This window comes from Gymnoscopelus braueri (assembly GCF_963280865.1).
Source record: "Gymnoscopelus braueri genome assembly, chromosome: 16".
In the NCBI taxonomy this organism is placed as follows: Eukaryota; Metazoa; Chordata; class Actinopteri; order Myctophiformes; family Myctophidae; genus Gymnoscopelus; species Gymnoscopelus braueri.
The window spans coordinates 39,030,804-39,056,907 of NC_137616.1; the positions used below are offsets into that span (position 1 = coordinate 39,030,804).

General features: G+C 40.4%; 1 protein-coding gene across 1 annotated transcript in view; it reads left to right on the forward strand.

Annotated features, from left to right (window-relative positions):
• cd109 (CD109 molecule) overlaps positions 1–26,104 on the forward strand; it is a gene marked incomplete at its 5' end in the record, with an annotated part of 50,204 nt that overhangs the window by 14,801 nt on the left and 9,299 nt on the right. The window contains 22 exons of the mRNA XM_080452817.1: positions 318–545; positions 1,504–1,629; positions 2,096–2,135; positions 2,285–2,366; positions 3,079–3,172; positions 4,348–4,495; positions 4,894–5,003; positions 6,238–6,558; positions 7,568–7,669; positions 8,195–8,257; positions 9,952–10,128; positions 10,752–10,904; positions 12,860–12,949; positions 13,771–13,843; positions 14,381–14,504; positions 16,379–16,493; positions 16,983–17,096; positions 18,205–18,423; positions 20,051–20,192; positions 23,934–24,110; positions 24,873–24,954; positions 25,593–25,821. Of these exons, the coding sequence (XP_080308943.1) occupies positions 318–545; positions 1,504–1,629; positions 2,096–2,135; positions 2,285–2,366; positions 3,079–3,172; positions 4,348–4,495; positions 4,894–5,003; positions 6,238–6,558; positions 7,568–7,669; positions 8,195–8,257; positions 9,952–10,128; positions 10,752–10,904; positions 12,860–12,949; positions 13,771–13,843; positions 14,381–14,504; positions 16,379–16,493; positions 16,983–17,096; positions 18,205–18,423; positions 20,051–20,192; positions 23,934–24,110; positions 24,873–24,954; positions 25,593–25,821 (3,009 nt within the window). The remainder of the gene's footprint in view (positions 1–317; positions 546–1,503; positions 1,630–2,095; positions 2,136–2,284; positions 2,367–3,078; positions 3,173–4,347; positions 4,496–4,893; positions 5,004–6,237; positions 6,559–7,567; positions 7,670–8,194; positions 8,258–9,951; positions 10,129–10,751; positions 10,905–12,859; positions 12,950–13,770; positions 13,844–14,380; positions 14,505–16,378; positions 16,494–16,982; positions 17,097–18,204; positions 18,424–20,050; positions 20,193–23,933; positions 24,111–24,872; positions 24,955–25,592; positions 25,822–26,104) is intronic.

Genomic DNA, 26,104 nt, shown 5'->3' on the forward strand with positions numbered 1-26,104 from the left:
CCATTTATACATTGGCTATTCAAAAGATAGCCGATCTACAAGCTCACAGCATTTACATTTTATTTTAGCTTGAAAATGTTTGGAGAATTTTGAATGATCTTACATTTTCTTTTAACACAAATCTTCTCTCCTGGGGGTCCCTGGCACAAAAAAAAATCAGAGAGGGGGTCCACAGCCAAATAAATATCAATTTGGGGGTCCTTGACAGCCACTGGTCTGGGATGTGCCAGAATAGGGATCGGCATCAGGCCCAAAGATCTGGCACCGTTCGGGCTCCTACTTCCCTCATTGTTCCATCTCATTTCCTACGTCTGCAGATAACGCAAACTGAGAACAGCCGTTATGAGCTGACGGTCAGAGGCTACGCGGGGGGAGTCCTGGTCTTCAGCAACTCGTCCGCTCTGCGCTTCGACTCCAAAAGTGCGTCGACCTTCATTCAGACGGACAAGCCTCTCTATCGGCCTGGCCAGGTAGTGAAAATCAGGGCTGTGTCCATTCACCCAGATGGCAAGCCCTACGATAGTCCTGTGGATATTATCGTTAAGGTGAGCGTGTTGCCCATTATGTTTTGACATTTCCCATATTTGGATTGTCGTTTATAGTTTATAGTTTCTCATGTTCGTTTCTCATTCGTCTTGGTCTTACATGCTGCTTATGACACCTTTTATATAAATATTTGTTTTTTTTAAGTCAAGGTTTCTGTCTACACATCAATATCCTGAGGGTTGATTGTGCGAGTGAAAAAATTATATTGTCTTGTCTGTCTGTCACAGTGGTGTAAAGTAACTAAGTACATTTACTCAAGTACTGTACTTAAGCACAATTTTGAGGTACTTTTACTTTACTGGAGTATTGTCTATACTTTTACTTCTACTCCACTACATCTCAGAGGCAAATATTGTACTTTTAACTTGAAAACTTTGGTTACTAGTTACTTTGGAGATATAAATTATTACTTTATAAAACATACATTGACCACTGAAGCCCTATTTTATACCTAGGCTATTTGAAAATAGCCAATCTACAAGCTCACAACGCCTCGCAACGTTGTGAGCTTGTAGATCGTCTATTTTCAAACATTTTAGTGCTTTTACTTTTGGTACTTTAAGTACATTTTTATATTAATACTTTTGTATTTTACTCAAGTACATTTTTAATTCCAGACTTTTACTTGTAACAGGGTACTTCTACATTGCAGTATTGATACTTTTACTTAAGTACAACATTTGAGTACTTGGTTTGCCTTTGTCATTTTGTATAAAGCACCTGATGAGGTTACATAGCCTACTAGTACAGTGTGTTAAATGTTATTAAATGGTAATTGTGTACACATATTACACCAAGTAGTCGGTGTACACGTTGTCAAGTCACATGGTTTACGCTGTGTGCCTGCACTGAGTGTGTTACACATTACACCTTCCTCCAGGGTTGCAGGGAGTTGGCCCTGGGACAGTGTTTTGATTGTTGTGTCCTTTCTGTATCACCCCTCTCCACGTGAGGCAGGATCCCCGGGGAAACCGGATTCGACAATGGTTGTCTTTGGCCAGTGTTCTTGGGGTGGTGTCCCTGCAGTACCAGTTATCTGATAACCCCCCGCTCGGCAAGTGGACCATTCACACATCAGTCAATGTAGGTCTGCTTTGACATGCATACTTGTATAAACCTCTAAAAAACACTCCATGCATCATGTTCTATACCTCTAAAAACACTGGTATTAGGGAATACTTGTAATGTATTGAATAATAAACCAGGCTCATATAAGAGGCTACAGCATGTTCGTTTATGACACTCTAGAAATATGGTTCTAAAGAGTCTAAACAATTTACAACTTCATTTTGATCATCACTCCTTAGTCTGTTTTTTTTTTGTTTTACAAATTGAACCCTGTATGTATGTTTCCAACTTTTGTTTGTTCTGAGTATGCATTGTATTGTTTTGTAGTTTGCTGCATCATATGCTAATACAGCCTTGAAATGCTCTAGATAAGTCTATATACCCTAAATGAGAAGGAAGTTTTGAATTGCATACATGGCTAAAATATATAAGTTAATTAATTTGTGTTTTAGTTAATTTCAAAGATTTCCCTGTCTTGCAGAATATTGTCAGTGAAAAGCATTTTAAAGTGGATCATTATGGTAAGCATCATTCTAGTGTTTATTTAAATCTGCCAATGTATTATGCACGTATTGGCAATTAAATCAATTCCCACAATTGTCCCACGACTTTCTTAATCAGTAAGTGATGCAGCACTGTCCTCAAAACTGCTGTTTCATTTTGTTTCCAGTACTTCCCAAGTTTGAGGTTGTGATTTCGGCACCTCCTAAAATATTTCACGACGACAACCTGCGGGGCTCCGTCACTGCCAAGTGAGTCCATCATAGTAGTGCTGTAGTAGCAATAGTAATATAATCTACACTGCCAAGTGAGTCCACAGTACTGTTCTGGGCACTTTAAGTCTACTGATGTTCCTTATGTGTCTGTTTGTTTTATTTATTGCTGCTCAATTGTCTTGAGCAATTGAACTTGCGTCCTGGTTTCTGACTTTCTATATTTTTATAGATTCTACTATTACTTATTTATTATTAACTCCAGCTAACTCCACCAAAGGGGGGGGGGGATGGAGGGGGTGGAGTTAGCTGGTTTTGCTGACTCCATGCTCCACCCCCTTTGGACCTCCAACCTCATTGTGAGCTTGGAGGTCCATTTAGCTGTTCTTATTATCAATGATGAACAAAACCTCCTAACTCCACTTTTTGTTTTGTTTTTTCATTTCCTGAAACATTTTGGAGTTAGCTGTGTTCTGCCCGACAGCAGAGATATATAATATACATTAATATCACTATAGAAACACTAGTGCTGTAGTATTGTCAGGAGGAGTAGTAGAAGTTGTAGTAAAAGCATTGCGCTTAATTTATACGCTGTCGCACAACAAAGTTTAAATCAGTCTTTACACTATCTATCCAGGGAGTGTTCTCTTTCAGCAAACACCTTGCTTCTATTCTGACTATCACAGTAATGCACTGTCTATGAGGGATACCAAGGATGTAAGATTTCAATATAACATGTTCTGATCCTCAGGTACCTTTACGGCAAGCCTGTCCGCGGACGCATGAACATAACATACCTGCATCATTTTCATGGCATTGAACAGTCTTATTATGAAAGCCAAGAGGTAAGCCATCCCTGTTTAGAGCCACTATGAGTAGCATGTACACTGCAATGCAACTCATTATATCATATCTTATCTTACCTTAATTACTATGCCTTATTGGAATTTATTACATTTTTTTTGTGAATCAGCTGAAGGTCAATACAGCAGATATATCATTGTATAGTAAATATTTTTTATCACATACCCAGCCTTAAAGGACCAACCGGGTGATACGTTTGCGCTAATTGGTCAGCTGCCCTATCAGCCCGAGGGATAATATGGCAGCTGAGCAGTCAGTGCAAGCTGCAGCCGTATATAAGCTAGCCTGCGATCAACTGCTTTTGCAGATCTGGTCTAGAGAGAATCAGCAGATGCGTACATGGTCTGTGCTTCCAAAAATAATTACCATCTGCAAACCAGGGGTGTCACAGTGTTAGTTTCTTCAACTGTACTTGAGACGTGAGACTAGGCTAGTCGTCTCGATTCTGCATTTATGTGGGGGTACAATAGCATTGCGGCGCCCAACTGGACATGGATTTAATTTGTAGGCAGGTAGGCAGGCTCTAGACCGGATCACACAGGTTAATTTGGAATGAAAACCAGGCTTTCTTCCACAGTGGAAAGCCTGGTGATGTGATGTTCGTATATCAGCCCCAGGGATGATATGGCAGCTGAACAATCAGCCCAAGCTAAAGTGCGACCGCACCCTGAACTGTCACCACGAGTGACCTCACCTCTGAAGGAACTCACCATCCATGTCAGACATGGATGAAACCCGGCCGTCAAACATGTTTTGTCAAATTCATGGCTGGGCAGACACTGGCGTTTAATCCGGGCACAAAGGAACCAAAATACACAGCGGAGAACAGTGTCTTGTAATGATTCATACAGAATGGCCCTGTAATAGCAAAGCCAGACCTGTTTTCAGCCGACTCCCTCCCCACACTGTTAAATCCCTGTGGGACTACCATTTTATTTGCCGGGCAGTTCTCGGTTTCCAAACTCGGGAACAACAAATGACGGGGCAAAAATCTATAATTATTATTTGTAATATTAACCACTTTCAGCTTGGAATCCCTATTTTCAAAAATATTTGTTTTTGTTTGTTCAGAAATGTAAAAAATTGCTGATATACACATTTGTTGTTATGTCTTCTTACATGTACTATATATAATAATTATATTGCTTTCAAACAGATTGATGGGACCACATCCTTCACATTTGAGGTGCCTGACTACGTGTCCGACCAATTTTACAAACGGGACGTAGAGTTCAACTACTTTGGTGATTTTAGAGCTGATGAGTTTGTGACTGTTGTGGTCAATGTCACAGAATCCCTAACAGGTAAATCACCATTCAATGCTCATTATCAGCATTGCCTTTGCTTTGTGAGACACTTTCACTACCCAAGTACCCTAAATGCTATGTTTTTCAAACGAATGACCAGCTAAATTTAAATGATTTAACTCAGTGGTTCACAAACATTTTCATGTCAAGGACCCCAAAATGTATTGTGTATGTATTTGGCTGCGGACACCCATCTGAACAGATTGTGTGCCAGGGACCCCAATAACAGACGATTTGTGTTATCAAACTTTTTCAAGATTGTTCAAAATGTTTATAGATTTTTCAAAATCGTATAGGGGCTTTAAAGTTGATCAAATATCACTCCTAAAACAAATGTCATCGACACAGTACAGTCACATCACTATTTATTTTATTTTATCCTGCTTCTATTTCAGGATTGACATCTAGCAGTACAACGGAGGTGTCTCTGGCAAAGGAAAGATACAAAATAACCTTTCAGGGATGTCCCACATTTATTCGTCCATCTTTGAACATAACTGGTCAGGTATGTATAGCGACGTCAAGTCACATTTTCATGTATCACTATAGAGCACCGAAGTCTGACGTAATTTACACATCCTAGGTTTGTCTACCTGGTTCGCGGTTTTCCACCCCCATTCTGAATCCCCATAGACGTATTTAATATCGCGTCAAATAAGAACTGTGTTCCAAAAATAAACAAATGACCCTGGCGGTTTTACTCTTATGGATATGAAGCATCAACTGACGGTGAGAAAACGATAATGTCACTTCCGCCGAATTAGTTACATTTTCGCCAGAAACAGACTGTATCAAATATAAGTCACTGACTATCATAAACGATACAGAACCTCCTCCCTGGCAATATCGCCAAGACAGTTTGTTTATTTTTGGACCACAATTCTTATATGAGACGATTCTATGATGACCCAATGTTATTCTCCATAGAGAAATTACTTTACGAACCTGGGGATGAACGAGTGACGTCAGGACTTCTGTACTCTATTCACACAAAATGAGTCTTCTTAACTTCTTAGGGGAACATCAAGCTACATACTGTACATTACATCCAACTACTTTAATTTAATTCTTTAAGCTGAATGCTTTAAAGAAAATGACACTCATTCAGTTCAGATGAACCTCTAGTATATTGGAACTGCCATGTTGGCATCACAAAAATGTAACATTTGGAGGCTGCTTCTAGCATATCTACAAGCTCACAAACGTTTGCCTAATGTTTGCCTATAGTAGTGGTTTTCAACCTTTTTTGCATCAAGGACCCCCAAATTGACACATAGCCCAGGGACCCCCATTTGAAAGGAAATGCCAGGGACTCAACCATTTTGATTTCTTGGGGTCCCATCTAAACTGTAGTATCATCATCAGTGTTCATTTAACTCTTAGAGTGTACAAATGGAACCAAATGGACCCGTTGGGGTCCATTGGTTCCATTTATACACTCTCAGAGTTACAGACACACACGGGTCAATTTGGTTCCTAATTATTATTTTGCCTGGGGACCCCCTAGAACCCCCTCAAGGACCACTGGTGGGGTCCCCGGACCACTGGTTGAGAACCAGTGGTCCGTTTGCTTATTTTCACAGAATGTTTGCCTTTTATGACATTCCCAGAATAGGGACCCTAGGGTTCATGCGGTTGATATCAGTAGCTAAAACGACTAGAACAGGGAGGCCACATCGTCATTGGCGTCATATGTCTAAAAGGTGCTGCTTGTGAAAACAAAGTGTCTTATTTTTCAGTTGAAAGTATCCACATACGATGGGCTACCCCCGCCTATGGCAGACCAGGGCAAGACGGTGACAGTAAGAGTCACGCAGCATGGCCGTGGTCCCTGGAGCTGGAGGTCTGACGACACTTTGGACATGGGGGGCAGGCTCCCTGATCCTAACCTGCTGATCCCGCCCGCTGGGGGGGGCAGGCACAGGTCCTCCCCCCTCCGTCCTCCGTTCCACATCCCCGACAAGAAGCCTGTAGTGGAAATGGAGTTTCCCTTGACCGCAGACGGAGTCATTCCCCTTTTCCTTCAGCTCGCAGACGACGTCGAGACGGTCTCGATCGAGGTAAAACCCTTCGACACACTCATCCGTTATATTGCATACACGCCATAGCTGCCAGATTTGAATGAAATCAAGATTTATCTGATTTAACCCATTAAGACCTGAGGCGATTCTTAATCCTTCTAAATCCTAACAGTTTTTTGAAGAAAAAAACACGATTTAAAAAAAATAGCAGATCTACAAGCTCATAGCGCGTGCCTTGCTATGAGCTTGTATATCTGCTATTTTTGAATAGCCAAAGAAATCTAAAGTGACACAGATGCGTTCCAGGTCTTAACACTTGGGGTGCCAGAGGTTTATTAAAATATTATACGTTGAGTGCCAGGATTTTCTTTTTCAAGTAGTCACAAAATATTTTCAGTGATCACCGTCCTCACGGTGATCCCCTCATTACACACATACAGGTCTCGTACAATCGGGGGAAACAATTAAAATCCGTTCCATAGTTGCAGCCAGTTGAAAATACTTAAATTAACATTGTAAAAAAAAAAGTACACAGGAGCCGAGATACAGGTTTTTGAAGTCTTAAAGGGATACTTCACTCTCCCGACGGGGACACATTTAAAAAAAATATTAAAAATAAATGAAAAAAGTTATGGAAAATTCATGGCCCCCTCACGCATTAGAGTGTCCTACTAATGTGTGAGGGGGCCATGAATTTTCCATAACTTTTTTCATTTATTTTTAATATTTTTTTTAAATGTGTCCCCGGCCCGAACCAGGAAGTGGATTGGAGTCTAAATCTTCGAACAATGATATCTCCTGGTGCTGTGAAGGAAAAAAACGTATATATACGGTTTTGGCACTGGCCCCCAATGTGTTAATGGGCTAATATATATATATATTTTTTAATTATTATTTAAAACAATGCTTCCATGTATGTTTACTTTATGCTCAAATGACTGGTGTCTTCACCAACATTATTTAGCTTCTTGCCTCCATCAGGGTACCATGTGAATGATATTTGTCTCTCTCATGTGTGTGTTTGTGCCATTTATTTGGGCTCATTCAGGCTTCATTTGAGGACACTCAGGAGAGTCTTGAGCTGCTCCGCAGTTACTCATCACCCAGTCAGTCCTACCTGCAGGTCCAGAAGCCCCTGCAGTCTCCACAGGTAATGCAGGCAAATACCAGATACAGTACCATGTGCATGGTAGACATTGATGTCCTTGTCAAATGTAACAAAACAAGGACACACAAGAAAGATAATATGTTCACAAAACAGTACATAAACAACCCACATCATATGTTTATATAATTCACTATACTGTATGCTAACAAATAGTCAGATTATACAGTCCTTTAAATAAAACATGAAGCTATCTTGGTTCAACTCATACTGAAATAGTGGGGTGGGTGGACTTGGGTTTTCATCACCCTTTAACTGCTGCACAGTCAGATGGTTCTCCTTTTGCAGCTTGGAGCGAGTTGTGACATTCATATTTACCTTTATCATTGAAATAATTGACTTCAATCACTAGGGAATAGTAAGGCAAACCACATGGTGTGGTTTGCTTTACTATTGGGGTCCACACCCCACAGAAAACCGCACCATACTGCCACAGCTGATGATGTGGGGTTCTCATGTTCTTAGTTTGATACACAACGGCATTAATTGACAAATTCCTTTTGTCTTAAGGTTGACGTTCCCCTCCCGTTGATCATTCAGAGAAACTTCCCGGTTTCTGAAGTTCACTATATGGTAAGTATAGCCTACCTACTCGGTTAGAAACACTGTTCATCTTTCCATGGCTCATTCATATTGTAGATGCAGTGGTTCCCAACCCCTTTCTGGATCAGACCTGATGAGGACCTTTAGTGGTCTTCTCCTCTTCTCAGTGTTCGTATTTTTGTCCTGCCTAATACTTGTTTTGGATATGCGTGCATCGCCTTGGACTGCATTTCTATTTGACGGTACAGAAGGTCGCAGTAGTAGCCAGAGGTTGTAAACCAGTGGTGTAAAGTAACTAAGTACATGTACTCAAGTACTGTACTTAAGTACAATTTTGAGGTATTTTATACTTTTACTCCACTACAATTATTTGAAAACTTTAGTTACTTTGCAATTATTAAATTATAAAACACACATTAACCACTTCAGCCCTATTTTATACATAGGTTATTTGAAAATAGCCGATCTACAAGCTCACAACGCGTCGCATCGCGAGCTTGTAGCTCTGCTATTTTCAAACATTTTTGTACTTTTACTTTTGGTACTTTAAGTATATTTTGAAGCCAATACTTTGGTACTTTTACTCAAGTTCCATTTTGAACACAGGCCTGTTACTTGTAACAGGGCATTTTTATATTGCTACTTCTTCTTAAGTAAAATATCAGAGTACTTCTTCCACCGCTGTTGTAAACAGAGTTCTCATCTCCGGTCATGTGATCCCAGACCACCGTTAGTTTTCTGTTTCAACGGGTAGTCAGTTGACTCTCATCTGGTCTGGTCTCCTAGATCAGGGGTTTTCAACTGATTTTGACCCAGGGGGACCACCGTCCTGACAAAGAGCAACCTGGGGACCACCACTATTGTGCGTGGCGGGTCCATCATAGACCCACCCCACACAATAGTGGTGGGGGGTTCATGCACCACAGGGAGCTGGAGAAAATAGCTATAATATCAATATATTATCTAATAGAATACAGTGATTTTGTTTGAATATGATGGAATATGATTAAGGATTACTGTGATTATGGTAAGCTCACATTTCATATCACGCATACAATACAGTAAGAACTCCTGTAAGTTATTAAAAGTAAAAAAAAAAAAAAAAAAAAAGTTTAAAAAAAAAGTTTAAAAAAAAAAAATGCATGGCCAGGGACCACCTGCAATACCTCCGCGGACCACTGGTGGTCCACGAACCGGTTGAAAACCCCTGTCCTAGATCACAATCTCTGGACTAAGCTTCATTTATACTTGTTGCTCTCATCTCGTTTTTTTCTTGCGAATTATTCTGGGCTGGGAGACACAACAAAGTGCGTGTGTTCGTGCGTGCGTGCGTGTGAGCTAAAAAGCGTTATTTTACACGTTGGCTATTCAAAAATAGCAGATATACAAGCTCATAGCGCGGCACCGAGTGCCGTGCTACGAGCTTGTAGATCTGCTAATTTTTTAAAAATCGAGAAAATGTGTGCAAATTAATATATTTTTATATTCTTTTAAAGCGAACATTTTTAACTCAAATCTTTGCTTCTGGGGGTCCCTGGAACAAAATATTTTGAGATGGGGGTCCACGGCCAAATACATATGATTTTTTGCTGTGTAAATTGGAGACGCAATATAGCGTATGCCAACTGACCCATGAATGTCTGACACCAATGTTGTTGTTGATGTTGTTGGTGGTGGTGGTGTTTTGTGTGTGTGTGTGTGTGTGTGTGTGTGCGTGTGTGCAGGTGGAATCCAGAGGCCAGATTGTGTCAGCTGGCACAAGTTCTGTTTCCAGCTTGGTTGTCACCCCAGAGAGGTCGTGGGCACCACTGGCTTGCATCATAGTCTACTGTGTGCGTCCTGACGGAGAGATCGTCAACGATGTGCTGCAGCTCCATGTCGCCCACAGCCTGAAAACCCAGGTGGCTATTTTATTTAAATGAATAAAAACTTTGGTTTTGCTAACTCCACAGGACAAATGAATAATTGAGCCTAAACGCGTTTAGGCTGTACATATCTTTTTCTTTTCTTTTTGGCGATGATTCTACTTAGCAAGTAACGAAGTACATGTACTCAAGTACAGTACTGTACTTAAGTGCAATTTTGAGGTCTTTTTTTTACTTTACTGGAGTATTTCCAAATTTCAGTACTTTTACTACTCCACTGCATCCCAGAGGAAAATATTGTACTTTTACTCCACTACAATTATTTGAAAACTTTGTGGATTTTGATTATTATTTTATTATTACAAAATGACGTTAACGATGCGACGTGTCGTGAGCTTGTAGATCTGCTATTTTCAAAAGATTCTTTATGCATTTTAGACTTAACTTGTGAACCAGGACATTCTGCATAATGAGCACTTTAACTTTTGGCACTTCAAGTATATTTTGATGCCAATACTTTTGTACTTTTACTCAAGTACATTTTGATTACCCCGGACTTTTACTTGTACCATTGCAATATTGATACTTTTACTTAGGTAAAACGGTCAGAGTACTTTTTTTCCACCACTGTATGACAGAGTGCTGTGTCTGTCTGCCAGGTGTTTGTTCGTTGGAGTACCTCGCAGGCCAGGCCCGCTGACACGGTCACTTTGAGTTTCGATGCTCTTGAGCCGGGCTCTCTGGTCAGCCTCTTGGTGGTGGACAAGGCTACACGCTTGACCGGCGCACAGAATGACATCACTGAAGAAAAGGTGAGGAAGAGACTGCATTGTTTTGATATATAACCCATCAAGACCTGAAGCCGATTCTACTGTACAAATGTCTTCTAAATCCCAACAGTATTCTGAAAAAAAAACGTAGGTTTTTATATCAGTGGTGCTCAAACTTGTTCATGTCAAGGACCCCCAGAATTATGTGTATTTGGCTGCCGACCCCACAGCTCAAAATATGTTGTTCCAGGGACCCCCCAGAAGCAAAGATTTGAGTAATTTTTTTTTGTTTTAAAACAATATATATTCAAAGATTTGCATACATTTAAAAAAAATATATATATATAGCAGATCTACAAGCTCATAGCGCGGTACTCGGTGCCGCGCTATGAGCTTGTATATCTGCTATTTTTGAATAGCCAAAGTGTAAAATAATGCTTTTTAGCTCAAATCAAAAAGTGACACAGATGCGTTCCAGGTCTCTAGACCTGAGTATAAGAGGCTCTGTACTTGGACCACTTTTTCCCTGTCTACAGCAAGGGGCCCTATTTTCGCCAGTGCCTTACCCATTATCCCTAAACTTCTTTGCCATTTTTTACTATTTTTAAAAAACATTTTAAAATAGTTCAAATAGCCAATCTACTAGCTCACATCGTGGCTAATGCACCGGCGAAAATAGGGCCCTTATCTCTTTTCCAAAAAAATTGCCAATCTACAAGCTCACAACGTGTTGTTGATCTGCTATTTTTGGCCCTCCAAAAATAACTACTGTTACTACTGCTACTACTACAGCTGCTACTACCAATACAAATACTAATATTCATATCACATCACAAGATCACAAGATAAATGTAGGAAGAGTAAAGGTTCAAATGCATTAAAATGTCAGATAACATCATGTGTATAATAAATAATCCGTTTCAGTCATCTCTGAACCCCAGTAACAATGTCCAGGGCCTAGTCTAAATATTCTCTTCCCGTTTTTTGAACCCGCTCACACCTATTTTCCATGATATAATATATTCCCCATTTCGTTGCCCTGGAAATCCAATCCACTGCTGGCAGCCGAGTATCGGCTTGATAAACGGAGGCTCCATGAAGTGTTTCTTCTCTCCCCCAACTTGGCTAACTGGTTTCTGACAATACCCTGGTCTGTATTGTCTCCCAGTGTTGTGTCTGCGCTTTGTAGGTTGTAACAGTAGCAGGCTTTGAGGATGACAGTGTTCCTTTTCACCAGTAGTTAGTGGACAGTAACTGTACATTTACTTGAGTACTGTATTCAACATTAGATTTTTCATTAGACTTTCACTTCACTACACTACATCTCAGAGGCAAATATTGTACTTTTTAATAACTGATCTACAAGCTCACGACTAGCTATTTTTGAATAGACAAAATATAGGGCAATAATACTCTCAATCTGCCACTTGTAACTTAAATGTTCGAATAATTGCAGTGGAGTAAAAAGTACAATGTTTGTCTCTGAGATGTAATGGAGTAGAAGTATAAAGTATAAAATCTGAAAATGGAAATACTCAAGTAAAGTAAATGTACCACAAAATTGTACTCAAGTAAAAAGTACACTGCTTGAGCAGATGTACTTATTGTAGTTCATTGGTTCTCAAAGTGGGGTCCGGGCCCCCCAGGGGTCCTTGGGGGGGGGGGTACCAGGGGGTCCCCAGCACAGTTTGTTAATATACCATCACAATTATTTTAACTACTTTATCCATATTTTATTCTTTGGCTATTCAGAAATGGTATATGACGCGCTATGAGCTTGTAGATCTGCTATTTTAGAAAATGTGTTCAAATCTTTGAATATATATCTATTTTTTAAGCAAACATTTTTTATTAAAATCATTGCCTCTGGTGGGTCCCTGGCACAAATCATGTTTGAGAAGGGGGTCCAAATACATTTTAATTTGGGAGTCCTTGACATGAAAAAGGTTTGAGAAACACTGCTGTAGTTACTTTGGTCCACTGTCCTTTCCCCACAGGTTCTGGAGGAGCTAGCAGGGTACAGCAGTGCAGACCGCTCTCTCGGTGCAGACGGGATGGAAATGTCAGATCCACACTCCATCTTTATGGTAGCCTTCACCTCCACACACGTCTTACATTATCGTCGCTGGCAGGCACAAGCCTTGTGTCTCCGTGTTTCATCTTTTTACTGTTTTTTAAAATTCCATAAATCAGGGGTCTTTTCAGGCCAAGGACGCGTCGCAGTGCGACACGTTTTGAGCTTGTAGATCTGCTATTTTTTTTTTTTAATTGGAATCCTGATTTTTTTTTTTGCAATTTTTTTAATTGGAATCCTGAAAAGTAACTTTTATTTGATTTCAAATGCATTTAGTTATACTTATGTTAACTTTATGAACTTAAATACAAATACATTGGACATTAGATACTAATATAGACTGAAGTAATTAAAGCGGGTCATGTTTGGAATTGTAACAGTTGAAATCAATAATATATCAGTATTCCGATATTAACCTGCGGGCCGCATTAAGTGAAGGTGGGGGCTGCATGTGGCCCCCGGGCCGCCAGTTGCCCATGTATGCTGTAATTATACACATACAGTACACATACACACACACACAATTGGTAGGAAACATAACAAAAATATATCTACTCATGATGACTCATAAACATAGGTCTGTGACACAAAATTGGGTTCTGACCCATTGTTGTAGTTGCATAGGAATATTTGTTGTATTGTCTCGGTTAGGTGATTTTGAACTTTGTACTCCTTACCCTGTTTTACTTGGCAATATGTAAATTGAGCTTACCCTGCTGTGGAGCGACACTTTGTTCAATTGACAATGTGGCATTTTTCACTCACTGAGAGGGTTGTGTGAAGTATGAATAAGACATAAGAGCTTAAGCATTTTCCTTTTATGTCTCTATCCAGACTTGCGACTTGGTGGTGCTGACGGACGCAAATTACCAGTTGAGGAAACCACGTCCTCCCATCCCCGAACTCCGTAAGTGCTACTCAGGTTGAAGGCCCTCAGTTGAAGGCCTTATTTTCAGGAATGAGAAGAAATGTTTAGAATGAGAATATATATAGTTAATAAGGAAAGCTCTGTAACATGGTAACATAATAAAAGTGAGACATTAACAGACCTAAATGCTTCAGTGAGGGATACCTCTAAGAACATTTTGATACATCTCTTACAGATGACTTTTTGTCTGCTTAAAGGGGCGTTTCTTCCACCAATACACCACATTTATTTAAATGCTTCCATTTTGGCCAGCTTGGAAAAAGAGATCATTGATCTCAGCGGACTATTATATTATTAACCCCATTCAATCCGGGAACGCATACGGTGTCATTTTAGATTTTTAGCTCTATAACCTGCTTACTGTAGTGAAATGCCCTCTTGCAAATTGTATTGGGTCGGGTAGAAAACGCAGTCGAGCTGCATTGGTGGATGAAATGGCCCCTTTAAGCAGACAAAAAGGTCATCTGTAAGAGATGACATTTTGAAAGTAATCTACCCCAACCCTACACATAGCAGGGGAGGGAATCGATATTCAAAACGGTGTAATGCCAAATAAGGAGCACCTGGAGCAGGCGGCGAAGGAGCCGCGAGAGCGATGGAACTTCCCCGAGACTTGGCTATGGCAGGACTTCAACACAAGGTGAGGTTCCAGAACAAGTTAACGGTTTAATTTCCCCCCCCCCAAATCGGTTGTGGCTTACACACTCCCCAGTAGCCTACATGTCATTGAACCCATCTGAAATATACCACTCCCCTGTACATGTCATTCCATGTAACTATACTTAACCACTCCCCAGAATATGTCATTAGTGCAGCCTGTGATATTTCAGGCATATTTTGGACCCATCTAAAAAATACTCCCAAGTCAAGTATTCCAGACCAAGTTCAAGGTTTTATTTACCCAAAAAGGTTGTGGTGTAATCCAGTGATTCTCATCCTTTTTCTAATGTCAAGGCCCCCCATTTTAATATGCCCTACGCCACACAGACCCCCATTTTATACCATTTGTTTGTTTGTTTGTTTTTCCTCTGGGACCCCAAGTACAATCCTCACTGTTTATTTAATTCTGAAAGTGGACCCTCTCCCGAGACCATGTCATTGGATGTACTGTATCTCAAATGTACTTAACCACTCCCAAGAACGTGTCGTTGGTCATCCTATTTTGGACCAAATATTAACCACCTAATATTGGCTATTTGACAAAAGCTGATCTACAAGCTCGTTTGGAGGAATGGAAACTCTCCTGTTATGGTGCTTTCCCATTGTCTAATTCAGCCATTCTCAAACTTTGTCATGCCAACGACCTTCTTTAAAACTTAAATTTTTGACCACAGTGCTCCTTATATGGAGGGGTATGGGAATTGGGACATACCATTTGACAGGGGAGTGTGGGATTTTTCTGTGTAAGGTATATTATGATTGAAAAGAGTGGTGTTGCTAAAACATGTTTAATACTTACCTTTTGGGATTATTAATGATTTCTGTAAAGTTTGGAAAATGTTCTCTTTGTATGAGTTCACTAGTATTGTAGGTGAATGTGTTGAGGTTACCTGTCCTTTTAAGACATGGTTGAGGCCACTAGGTAGAGGCCATGCAGGTAGATGATATGGGTCAGTCTGGTCTCAGGCCTGAGTCAGTAAAGTCAGGGGCACCATGCTGCTGCTAAAGCTCTGCCCTTTCTATCAGTCAGACTTTAAAGTGTCAAATCACAACAAGTTGTCTCGAGACACTTTGCATAATGGAGCAGAGACCCCGACATCGTCCCACCCCTGAGCAAGCAATTCTGCGACAGTGGTGGCAACAAAAAACTCCCCATTAACTGGAAGAAACGTTCATTGTGATACCAAAACGTAATCTTGGAACCAGGAACTTACCTTGTGTTAACTCGATTAACACAATCGATTGCTTGAACATTCAAACAAACATGCTCTGAAAAGGCATGCGGCCCACGCCACCTCACCACTCAACACGGCAGCCAATAAGGCTGCCGTGTTGAGCGGTGAGGTGGCGTGGGCCACGAACGCTTTCAAGATTTTCAAATAGGCCCTGATCCAGAAAAGGTTGTGAACCCCTGCTTTAACCCAGTAAGACCTGGAACGCATCTGTGTCATTTTTAGATTTGAGCAAAAAAAGCATTATTTTACACTTTGTCTATTCAAAAATAGCAGATCTACAAGCTCATAGCGTGGCACCGAGTGCCGCACTATGAGCTTGTAGATCTGCTATTTTTGAAAAAATCGGTATGTGCAAATCTTTGAATATATGCATTTTAAAGCGAACATTTGTAACTCAAATCTTTGCTTCTGGGGGGTCCCTGGAACAACATATTTTGAGATGGGGGTCTGCGGCCAAATACATACAATTTTGAGGAAAAAAAAAAGGAGTTTGAGAACCACTGACATAAACATTTTCAAAAAACTATTAGGATTTAGATGACATTTTGCAGAATCGGAACCTCAGGCCCTAATGGCTCTAGTCTCCTGACAGTAATGTACCCTCTCTGTCTCCCTGCAGCTCAGGCATTGCACAGCTGTCAGTGACAGTACCAGATACCATCACTACCTGGACAGCCACGGCCTTCGTCATGTCTAAGGACCATGGTCTGGGGATCATACAGATGCCAGCAGAGGTACTCACGGCATGACATGACTGAGATTCCCTTTCTTTCGCTATAGCACAAATGACTTTTTAACCACTTAAAGGAGTAGTTCACCCCCCCAAAAAAATACGTATTTTCTATCAATTACACACCCCATGAAGCCTTGAATTCATGGAGGTTTTGAATTCATTGTCGCATTCCTGAGCCAATCATTTGATGACCGGGTCACATCGGTCAGCAGGAGACTCAATAGTAGACTCTTGTGAGTCTCCTACCAGAAACTCTGCCGGTCATCAAATTATTGGCTTAGAAATGCGACAAAAACTAAATTGATAGAAAATAAGTCATGTTTTGGGTGAACTACTCCTCTAAACCCTATATGCAGTATACTGTGTTGACCGGAGTCCCCCCCAAGACTCTATACGTGGCCCTCCTATTTCCCCCCCCCCCTCTACACCAAATCTCTTTGGCATAATTGTGACAGCCGACAGTTCTAACTCTCTACATGCATGTGTTCAGCTCCTGGTGTTCCAGGACTTCTTCCTGTCCGTCAACGTGCCCGCCTTCATCATCAGAGGGGAGGAGCTAGTGCTGGAGGTCGCTCTGTTCAACTACCTCCCGTACGGCCAGGAGGTAAAACACTCCCCTCTTCATCACATGCAGCTCTGATCAGGGCAAACATGTGGAGAAGTAGGCGCTTGGGTGTTGTGGTGGGAAAAACATTTTCATTTCAGTGAACGAACGATTTCGTTCACGGCAACGATTCGTTCAGATGATTCGTTCACGTTCTCGCTCAGTAGCGCTATTTTCTAGCATTCAAAATGTACTCGAGTAAAAGTACAAAAGTATTGGCATCAAAATACACTTTAAGTACCAAAAGTAAAAGTACTTACATATTTGAAAATAGCCGATCTACAAGCTCACAACGCGTCGCATCGCGACGCGTTGTGAGCTTGTAGATCTGCTATTTTCAAATAGCCTAGGTATAAACAGGGCTAAAGTGGTTAATGTATGTTTTATAATGTGTGTGAAACACCATCGCGGGAGCGTTACAGCAGTGACAACACTTGACTTGCTTTATTGAACTTATTCCTGTAGGCTCCTAGATGGAGCATAGGGCCGCAATAACACCCCGCCATCGGGCGCTGTTTTGGGCAGTATTCTTCAGCTGCGGGCCCACGATGGTTCGGTTGTCTTTGCCTCGCTCTCGACTGATCCACTCCAGGTCTGTTTTTTTTGGCCTCCCCACTTTTCTTTTGCCCTGTGGAGTCCAGTCCAGTGCTTGCCTTGTCCAATCCACCCCCACTTAATCATTCTACAGTTGGAATGTACATGTACCTACACGTGTGGTGTTCTCTATTGTGCACTGGATAATGGAGTGGTAGCTATTCCATTGGTGTAGTGATTATCTACTTTAGCATCAAGAGTCTAGTCTTAGTATCAGCTTTTGTTAAAACGGTCACTTCACACCCATAAGACCACGACAAAGATATCCAAATCTGAATGCAGCTTCCCACTACAAAAGCAGGGTCAGAGAAATATTCCTCAGTGTGCAATGTTCCTGTTAACGTTGCCAAGACAAAGGGCGCCTGACATATTAAAGTCAAGTAAAAAAAGAAAAACATCCTCCTCTCCTTTCTCCCTGACATTCTTTGGGGCTTTTCAAAGCCTCTATAATGTGATCTGGGTGGATTCCCCAGGGTCTGCTTTTCATGTCTTTTATCTTGCTTTGCTTGTTCAGGTCACGGTCATAGTCGCAGAGAGCGAGTCCTTTGAGTTTGTGTACCCGGACAATGAGGAGATCGACACGGCCAGTGTGCGCAAGCTGTATGTAGGAAGTCAGACTGGGAAGTCTGTCCTATTTCCCATAAAACCCTTGGTCCTGGGAGAGATCTTCATCTCCGTCAAAGCCCTGTCATCTGTGGCGTCCGACGCCGTCCGCAAGACCGTTCTCGTCAAGGTACAGTGTTAAAAAAATAAGATATACTGTACTGGTAAATCATTGCCAACTGGAAATAAAGTATACTTCAATATTTAATATCCACCATGTGACAAAGGGAGAGTTGCTTTTACAAAAAGAATTAGCGCCCAATTGAACAATTGTTGTTTTTTTCCGTTGAATTGTAAAAGCATTTGTGTTCTTTGTTAAATAAAGTCTGACACAAAATATGCTTTAAAAGGCACGGTGTATTATCAAGGCAAAACACTCTTAATATGTGAGGATAAAGCACATAAAATGTAAAATCATTTTTTTAATGAAGGATTAAAACACATTGCAGTGTTTGCAATGTGTTAAGAAATGATTCATATCGTAAAAATACAGTTTTGTAATGTTTTAAACATTTGTTGATTGTGTTACATCCTTTATCGATAAAGTGAGAACAGCTGGAACCTGTACATTCTAGATCAGTGCCGTGCTAAGTGGTCAGATGGGTGGGCCACGTGCATTTTCAGAGCATGTTTATTTTAAGGATCAATCGATTGATTGTGTTCCAGCTCGGCTCAGTGGCACTAACATGCTGTAGCACACTTTAAGTTCCTATTTATCGCTATCACAATGAAAACTATTTTTTTTTTTCAATTTTAGATTTATAAAAAAATAGCAGGTGTACAAGCTCACAGCGCGTCGCTTCGAGCCGCGCTGCGAGCTTGTACATCTACTATTTTTAGAAAATGTAAATCTTCAAAGTGTTTAAAAAGTGTTTTTTTTTTTACTACGAAAAAGTTTGAGAACTACTGATCTCGAAGGCATTTGTAGAATCGGCCTCGGGTCTTAATGGGTTAAAGAAACAAATACTGTACCTGACTTTTACCTGACAATTATTTGGGGGCCCACTGGCAATAATCCTCACAGCCCATGAAGGTGGGAATCGCTGTTTTAAATAATATTGAACGTTTACGGCCGGGTTATAGTGCCACGTTGAACTGAAACGATTCCAAAAACGGCTGTGGTTGCCAAAGCGGATCATCTTGCCTCTATGCAGTGTTGATTTCGTCGACTAAAACTATTTTCACTGACGAAAACAAAATAGAAACTAAATAAAAACTAAGCTACGATGACTAAGACTAAATATGTTGACAATTTCGTCAATAAATAAAAACTAGACAAAAATGTTAGGGAGGGACTATAGTGGAGAAGAGATCCAGTAGAACTAAAAGTCAAGTCATTTTATTTTTGGTTGCGCTCAGGTGTTGCGCTCTGAAAATAGCAGATCTACAAGCTCGTTGTGAGCTTGTAGATCGGCTATTTTCAGCATGCAACCAAGTGTAAAATCAGCCACTACGACGCCATCAAGGCACCGCCGAAACACATTTTAGTCGACTAAATCAACTGTAGATTTAGACTAAAATCTTATGATATTTAGTCGACTAAAACTAGACAAAAACTAAAACATTTCAAATGACTAAAATATGACAAAAACTAAATGGAATTGTATTCAAAAGACTATGACTAAAACTAAATCTGAATATGCTGTCAAAATCAACACTGCCTCTATGGCCTTTCCTTTCCCAGAATAATTCCTGGTTGACTCTTTGTTTATTTGTGTGCTCGTTTTCCCCCCTTCGCTGTTCTCTCTACTTTGTAGCCCGAAGGCCTGGAGCAGTCCTTCTCCACCGCCATGTTCCTGGAGTTTGCCGCCTCCGAAAGGTTCCTCTCCAAACACGTCTCGTTCGCCTTCCCAGCAGACGTAGTCAGAGGCAGCGAGAGAGCCCACGTCACTGCATTTGGTATGTAACGGTGGTGAAAAGTACATTACATTTTAATTTTACTTAATTGTTTTTATACTTTTACTTTTACTTGAGTATTTCCATTTTTCAATCTTTTCTGCTTCTGCTCCACTACATCTCAGAGGCAAATATTGTGCTTTTCACTCCACTAAAACTTTTGTTTCTTTGCAGATTTTGATTGTTAATACAAAACATACATGAACCATTTAAAGGGACTACACCATGAATTTTTACTTTTTCTTATTTTTTGTGTGTTTTTGGTCTCCCCTACCTCTCTTCTATCCTCAAAAATACCCCAGTTTGAACACTCAGGCTTTCACAGCAAATCTGGGGTTTTCTGTAAATTGGTCTAAAAACAGGCCAAACTGATTTGGTCCCCCTGCCTACGTCACGTCAGGGAAGAATTCCTCCCATTTTTCAGTAAAAAAAAAAAAGTTTTTTAAAAAGTTTTTTTTCTCCTTATTTTTATTTTTTACTTTTTCCACACAGAACCAGGAGATAACATGCATACAAACTGGCTCAATAGCGCCCCGTGCCAAACAGGACAATGTGGTATTGCAGGTGAAAGTGCTTTATAAGCCAGAGAGAAGTTAGTTGGAATGAGTATATCTGAGGCTTGATTTAGGCTCAAACCTTTTGAAAAACGTTTGAGGGACATAAACAATATGATATTAAATATTATTATAATTATTTAAATTCATGGTGTAGTCCCTTTAAAGGCCTATTTTATACTTTTGACTATTCGAAAAATAGCCGATCTACAAGCTCACAAGATTTCGACATATTTTGAAAAAAAAAAAAAAACCTCTGCATAATGAGTACTTTTACTTTTGGTACTCTAAGTATATTTTGATGCCAATACTTTTGTACTTTTACCTCAATAAAAATTTGAATGCAGGGCTTTCACTTGTAACGAAGTATTTCTACATTGTGGTGTTGCTACTTTTACTTCTGCTACTTTTACTTAAAAACTCTTAAAGGGATAGTTCACCCCCAAAATGCCTTTTTTTCCCCTATCGATTAGTCACCCCATGGAGACTTCAATTCATGGATATTTTTTTAGTTTTTGTCGCATTCCTAAGCCAATAATTTGATGACCGGCAGCGGTTCCCGTAGGTAGGAGACACAAAGAGAGTCCGTTGGTCATCAAATTATTGGCTTCGCAATGCGACAAAAAAAAAAAAAAAACGCATGAATTCAAGTCAAGTTGGGGTGACTAATCGATAGGAACATTTTTTTTTTTTTTGGGGTGAACTATCCCTTTAAGTGCATATTCCACCACTGGTATGTAAACACGTGGAGTGAGAACACAAAAGCCTTGAGACGTTGAGTCATGGACTGGCAGCGGGCAACGCTGCATTCCTTCAAAAACCGATAACACACATTCTCATCATTAAAGCAATTTCACTGTCTCTCGCTCTTTGATCACCCCGGGGGTTTTCTGTTTTCGCTTTTTTTCCCTATAAAACACCAAGACCACGGTCACGATAATGGGAACCATCGGCGCCGATTTAAACTGACGCGAGGCCTTCATAGTTTTGAGCGCGTTCATATTGAAACACATGCAAAAAATTGAAAAATAATGGTATGATTAGTATTACAAATGCTATTTTTACGACGGACAGCTGTGTGATTATTTCCGTGCCTCCGCCTGACCGTTTTCAGGCTGTAAAATGTCTGCATGTGTCACGTTAGCCAGGCTACTCTAGTGGCTTGTGTTTATTCTCCCTGGTAAACATGTCTCTCGTTTAACCCGCTACAACCGGGAACGCATCTGTGTAACCACTTTCATTACCATTATTTTATACTTTGGCTGTTCAAAAATAGCATATACGAGCTTGTAGATCTGCTATTTTAGGAAAAAGATTTGTGCAAATCTTTGAATATATATATTTTTTAAAGCGAACATTTTAAACAAAAATCTTTGCTTCTGGGGGGGGTCCCTGGAACAACATATTTTGATATGGGGGTCCGCGGCCAAATACATATCACTTTGGCGGTCCTTGACATGAAAAAGTTTGAGAACCACTTGATTATAGCAACATAATTACGTTTTTTCAACAAACTGTTAGCATTTAGAAGACATTTGTAGAATCCCCAGAGGCAAAGATTTGAGTTACAAATGTTCGCTTTAAAAAACATATATATTCAAAGATTTTCACACATTCTTATGATTAAAAAAAAATAATATTAGATCTACAAGATCTACGCTATGAGCTTGTATAGCTTGAATAGCCAAAGTATTAAGAAAATGGTTCAAGTGGTTCAAATCTAAAATGACACAGATGCTTTCCCAGTCTTTATGGATTAAGTGGCAGTTGTTCTAAATATTGGAAAAGGAGGTCTAAATCACGTCTCCCACGTCTCCTTGCTGTACTTAGTTATGACAATATCGAGTGAAAGTTCACTCGCAGAGTTTGTGTCTGTGGTCTGACAGGTTGTCAGTCAGTCAGTAGGGGCGGCCATAGCTGAGTGGTTAGTGAGCCCGCCTAGGGAGCCAGAGGCCCTGGTTGCCCCAGGTACGATTCCAGGCCAGGCCAGCAAATGTGTCGATGAAATGAAATATGTCCCTGAGCAAGACTCTTAACCCCTAATTGCTCACAGGCCCTCATTGGAAACAAGACCGCAAGGACTTTCATGAAAGGACCTGTTAAAAGGAATTATCCTTATCCTTAGTCATGGACACAGATTACTCAATTCACGTGTGTCTAGGGATGGGTATCATTGAGATTTTATTCATTCTGATTCTGATTATCTATTACCCGTTTCTCTCCACAAATGGTAAAAAAGTCAAATGTTTAGATAATGAAAATATCTAATATTATTTGAAGCGATAACTGAGCTAAATGGTATTCACTATCACTAGTACAAACCGTGTATATTCGTAGTACCTGAAATTGAGCCATTGCAAAAACCTGTTGTCCTGCAAATACTGGTGTTTACACAAGCAAACCTTTCCCTGTAAACTATTGATTATTATATTATAGAGTATCAATTATTGACGACTTTAATTTATAGCAGCCTCTCATACATTTACTCCATGACAACAGAATGGAAAGCAGTAGCAGTTAAATCTAGTCGTACGCTTACATTTGTAGGAAATACACTGGACCCTTAAATGAATGAGGATTTGATCAATTCCAATTTCGATTCCTTCATTTTTATGGGTACCCGGCCGGTACCCAGCGATTTGGATGCTGTTCCTACTTGGAACCAGTGGTGTAAAGTAACTAAGTACATTTACTCAAGTACTGTACTTAAGTAAAATTTTTAGGTATTTTTTACTTTACTGGAGTATTTCAAATGTTCAGTACTTTGACTTCTACTCCACCACATCTCAAATGCAATTATTGTACTTTTACTCCACTACAATTTTCTGAAAACTTTAGTTACTAGTTACTTTGCAGATATAAATTATTACATTACAAAACATACATTAACCACTTTAGCCCTATTTTATACCTAGGCTATTTGAAAATAGCCGATCTACAAGCTTAAAAATTGTCTATTTTCAAACATGTTAGTACTTTTACTTTTGGTACTTTAAGTATATTTTCATACCAATACTTTTGTACTTTTACTCAAGTAACATTTTGAATACAGGTCTTTTACTTGTAACAGAGTATGTTTATATTGCGGTATTGCTACTTTTACTTAAGTAAAATATCCGAGTACTTCTTCCACCACTGCGTTGGAACCTAATTTTGATTTGTCTGACTTTGGTTTCCCTTGGTGATGCAGGTGACATCCTTGGACCGTCGATCACCGGACTGGACTCTCTCGTCCAGATGCCGTACGGCTGTGGCGAGCAGAACATGATCCACTTTGCACCAAACATCTACGTGCTGCAGTACCTCGCTGCTACGGGACAAGCTAACCATGAGATCACTGTTAGAGCTACCTCCTTCATGATGAACGGTAGGCTCATTTGGATAAAGATACCTCATTCATGATGAGAAGTGGGGTGATTTTTCATGATGAAAAGTAGGGCGATTTGGATTAAGCTACTGTACCTCACTCATGAATCATAAATGGTAGAGCGATTTGGATGAGCTGGTGGCCTTGGTGTCACAGACGATGGCATTTTGACCTTAAAGATGTTCTGATAGTGCTCGTGTCCTGTCCATATAAGGAGTCTCCAATTTCTCTCCAGCTCTTTATTAAACAGAAAATGCATTTTCAGTGCTCTCTCCTGATTGGCTTAAAATGTGTTGAACCTGAAACCTGAAAATGTACTATATTGTGTTTACTAAAGAGCTGGAGAGACCCCTGTGACCGAACAAACGCTCTGTAGCAATGATTACTATCAGAATGTAGTACTTAAAATAATTTTAAAAATCACTTAACCTACCCCTTTAAGATAAAAAGGCCTTACCATGTGGATTTTACCTTTTTATTTATAGCTCATGTGAACTATATTACTAGCAAGTCTATACCGCTTCAGTGCTGTACCTCATGTACTTCACCCGCTAGCAATATGCTATACTTGTATAAATGTACATATCTCCGATTTTTCTTTTGACCTTATGTTTTTCTCCTTGCTCTCCCTCGCTCTGCCCCCCCCCCCTTTCCTGAAAACTAGGAATGACGGAGCTTGCATAATTTAACAACATTGATTTAATTACTCCCCATGTGGACAACTGTATTGATAATAATTTGTTGGCTCTATCTTTAAACAAGGTTACGAACGGCAGCTGTCCTACCAGAGAGAAGATGGCTCCTTCAGTGCCTTTGGGGACCACGACCAATCTGGAAGCACATGGTATGGAGCTTATAGATCGTCTCTGTCGGTGGAACATACCTTGTATGTCCAAAACAGATTTTTAGGAAAGGGAAAAAAAGAGCCTGTGTTCCAATGGATCAGATTGTTAATACTTTTCATTGGTTTAATTTTTATACAATGCACACACGGATGTAACCACTTTCCCTTTCACTTGAAAAACGTCTCAATCTACAAGCTCACAACGTGCTGCAATGCATTATGAGCTGGTGGCTCGGCAATTATTTTTTTGGCAAATCAAAGTAGGGCATTAATTTACGGAACATAAAAAGTTGAAATATGGAGATTTCTGCCCGACTATATCTTCTTTTCATGCTCCGCGATCAGCAGGGCTCTGGGTGGCCCTCGTCTATCTCAGTGGTGGACATTAACAAAGTACTTTTACTTGAGTACGTACTTTGAGTGCATTTCTTTTATTAGCACTTTAACTGAAGTACAAAATTTGACGGAAAAAAAAACTTTCTCTTGCAGTCCTTGCAGTCGAGTGATACTTGACCAGGAGTATCCATACTTTGACTCAAGTACTGGGGTTAATTGCCTTGCCCTGTGTGTGTGTGTGTGTGTGTGTGTGTGTGTGTGTGTGTGTGTGTGTGTGTGTCTCTCTCTCCCCTCCACAACAGGCTCTCTGCCTTTGTGCTGCGGTGCTTCCTCCAGGCGAGGCCCTTCATGGACGTGGACGAGAGGATCGCGCAGAGGACGGCCGCCTGGCTGGCAGAGCGGGAGGGACCCGACGGGCGCTTCCTGGAGCCGGGCAGGGTCATCCACACCGAGCTGCAGGGAGGCCTGGACGGCCCCGTCTCCCTCACCGCCTACGTGCTGATGGCTCTGCTGGAAGACCACGCCCTCAAGGTGTGCATGGTCCCCCATTAGTGTTGATCTATGACAGCTGATTTCGATTCAGTTTTAGCCATAGTCTTTTGGATCAAATTCCATGTCGTTTTAGTCATATTTTAGTCGTCTGAAATGTTTTACTGTTAGTCTAGTTTTAGTCGACTAAATATCATAAGATTATAGTCGACTAAATCTGTGATTGTGTTTGTGGGAATTCCGACTGCTCCGTGCTGAACAACTGCTAGCTTAACATAACGTCTTCAGACTAGGTAGGACTCAAGTCTAAGATATACAGGTCAAC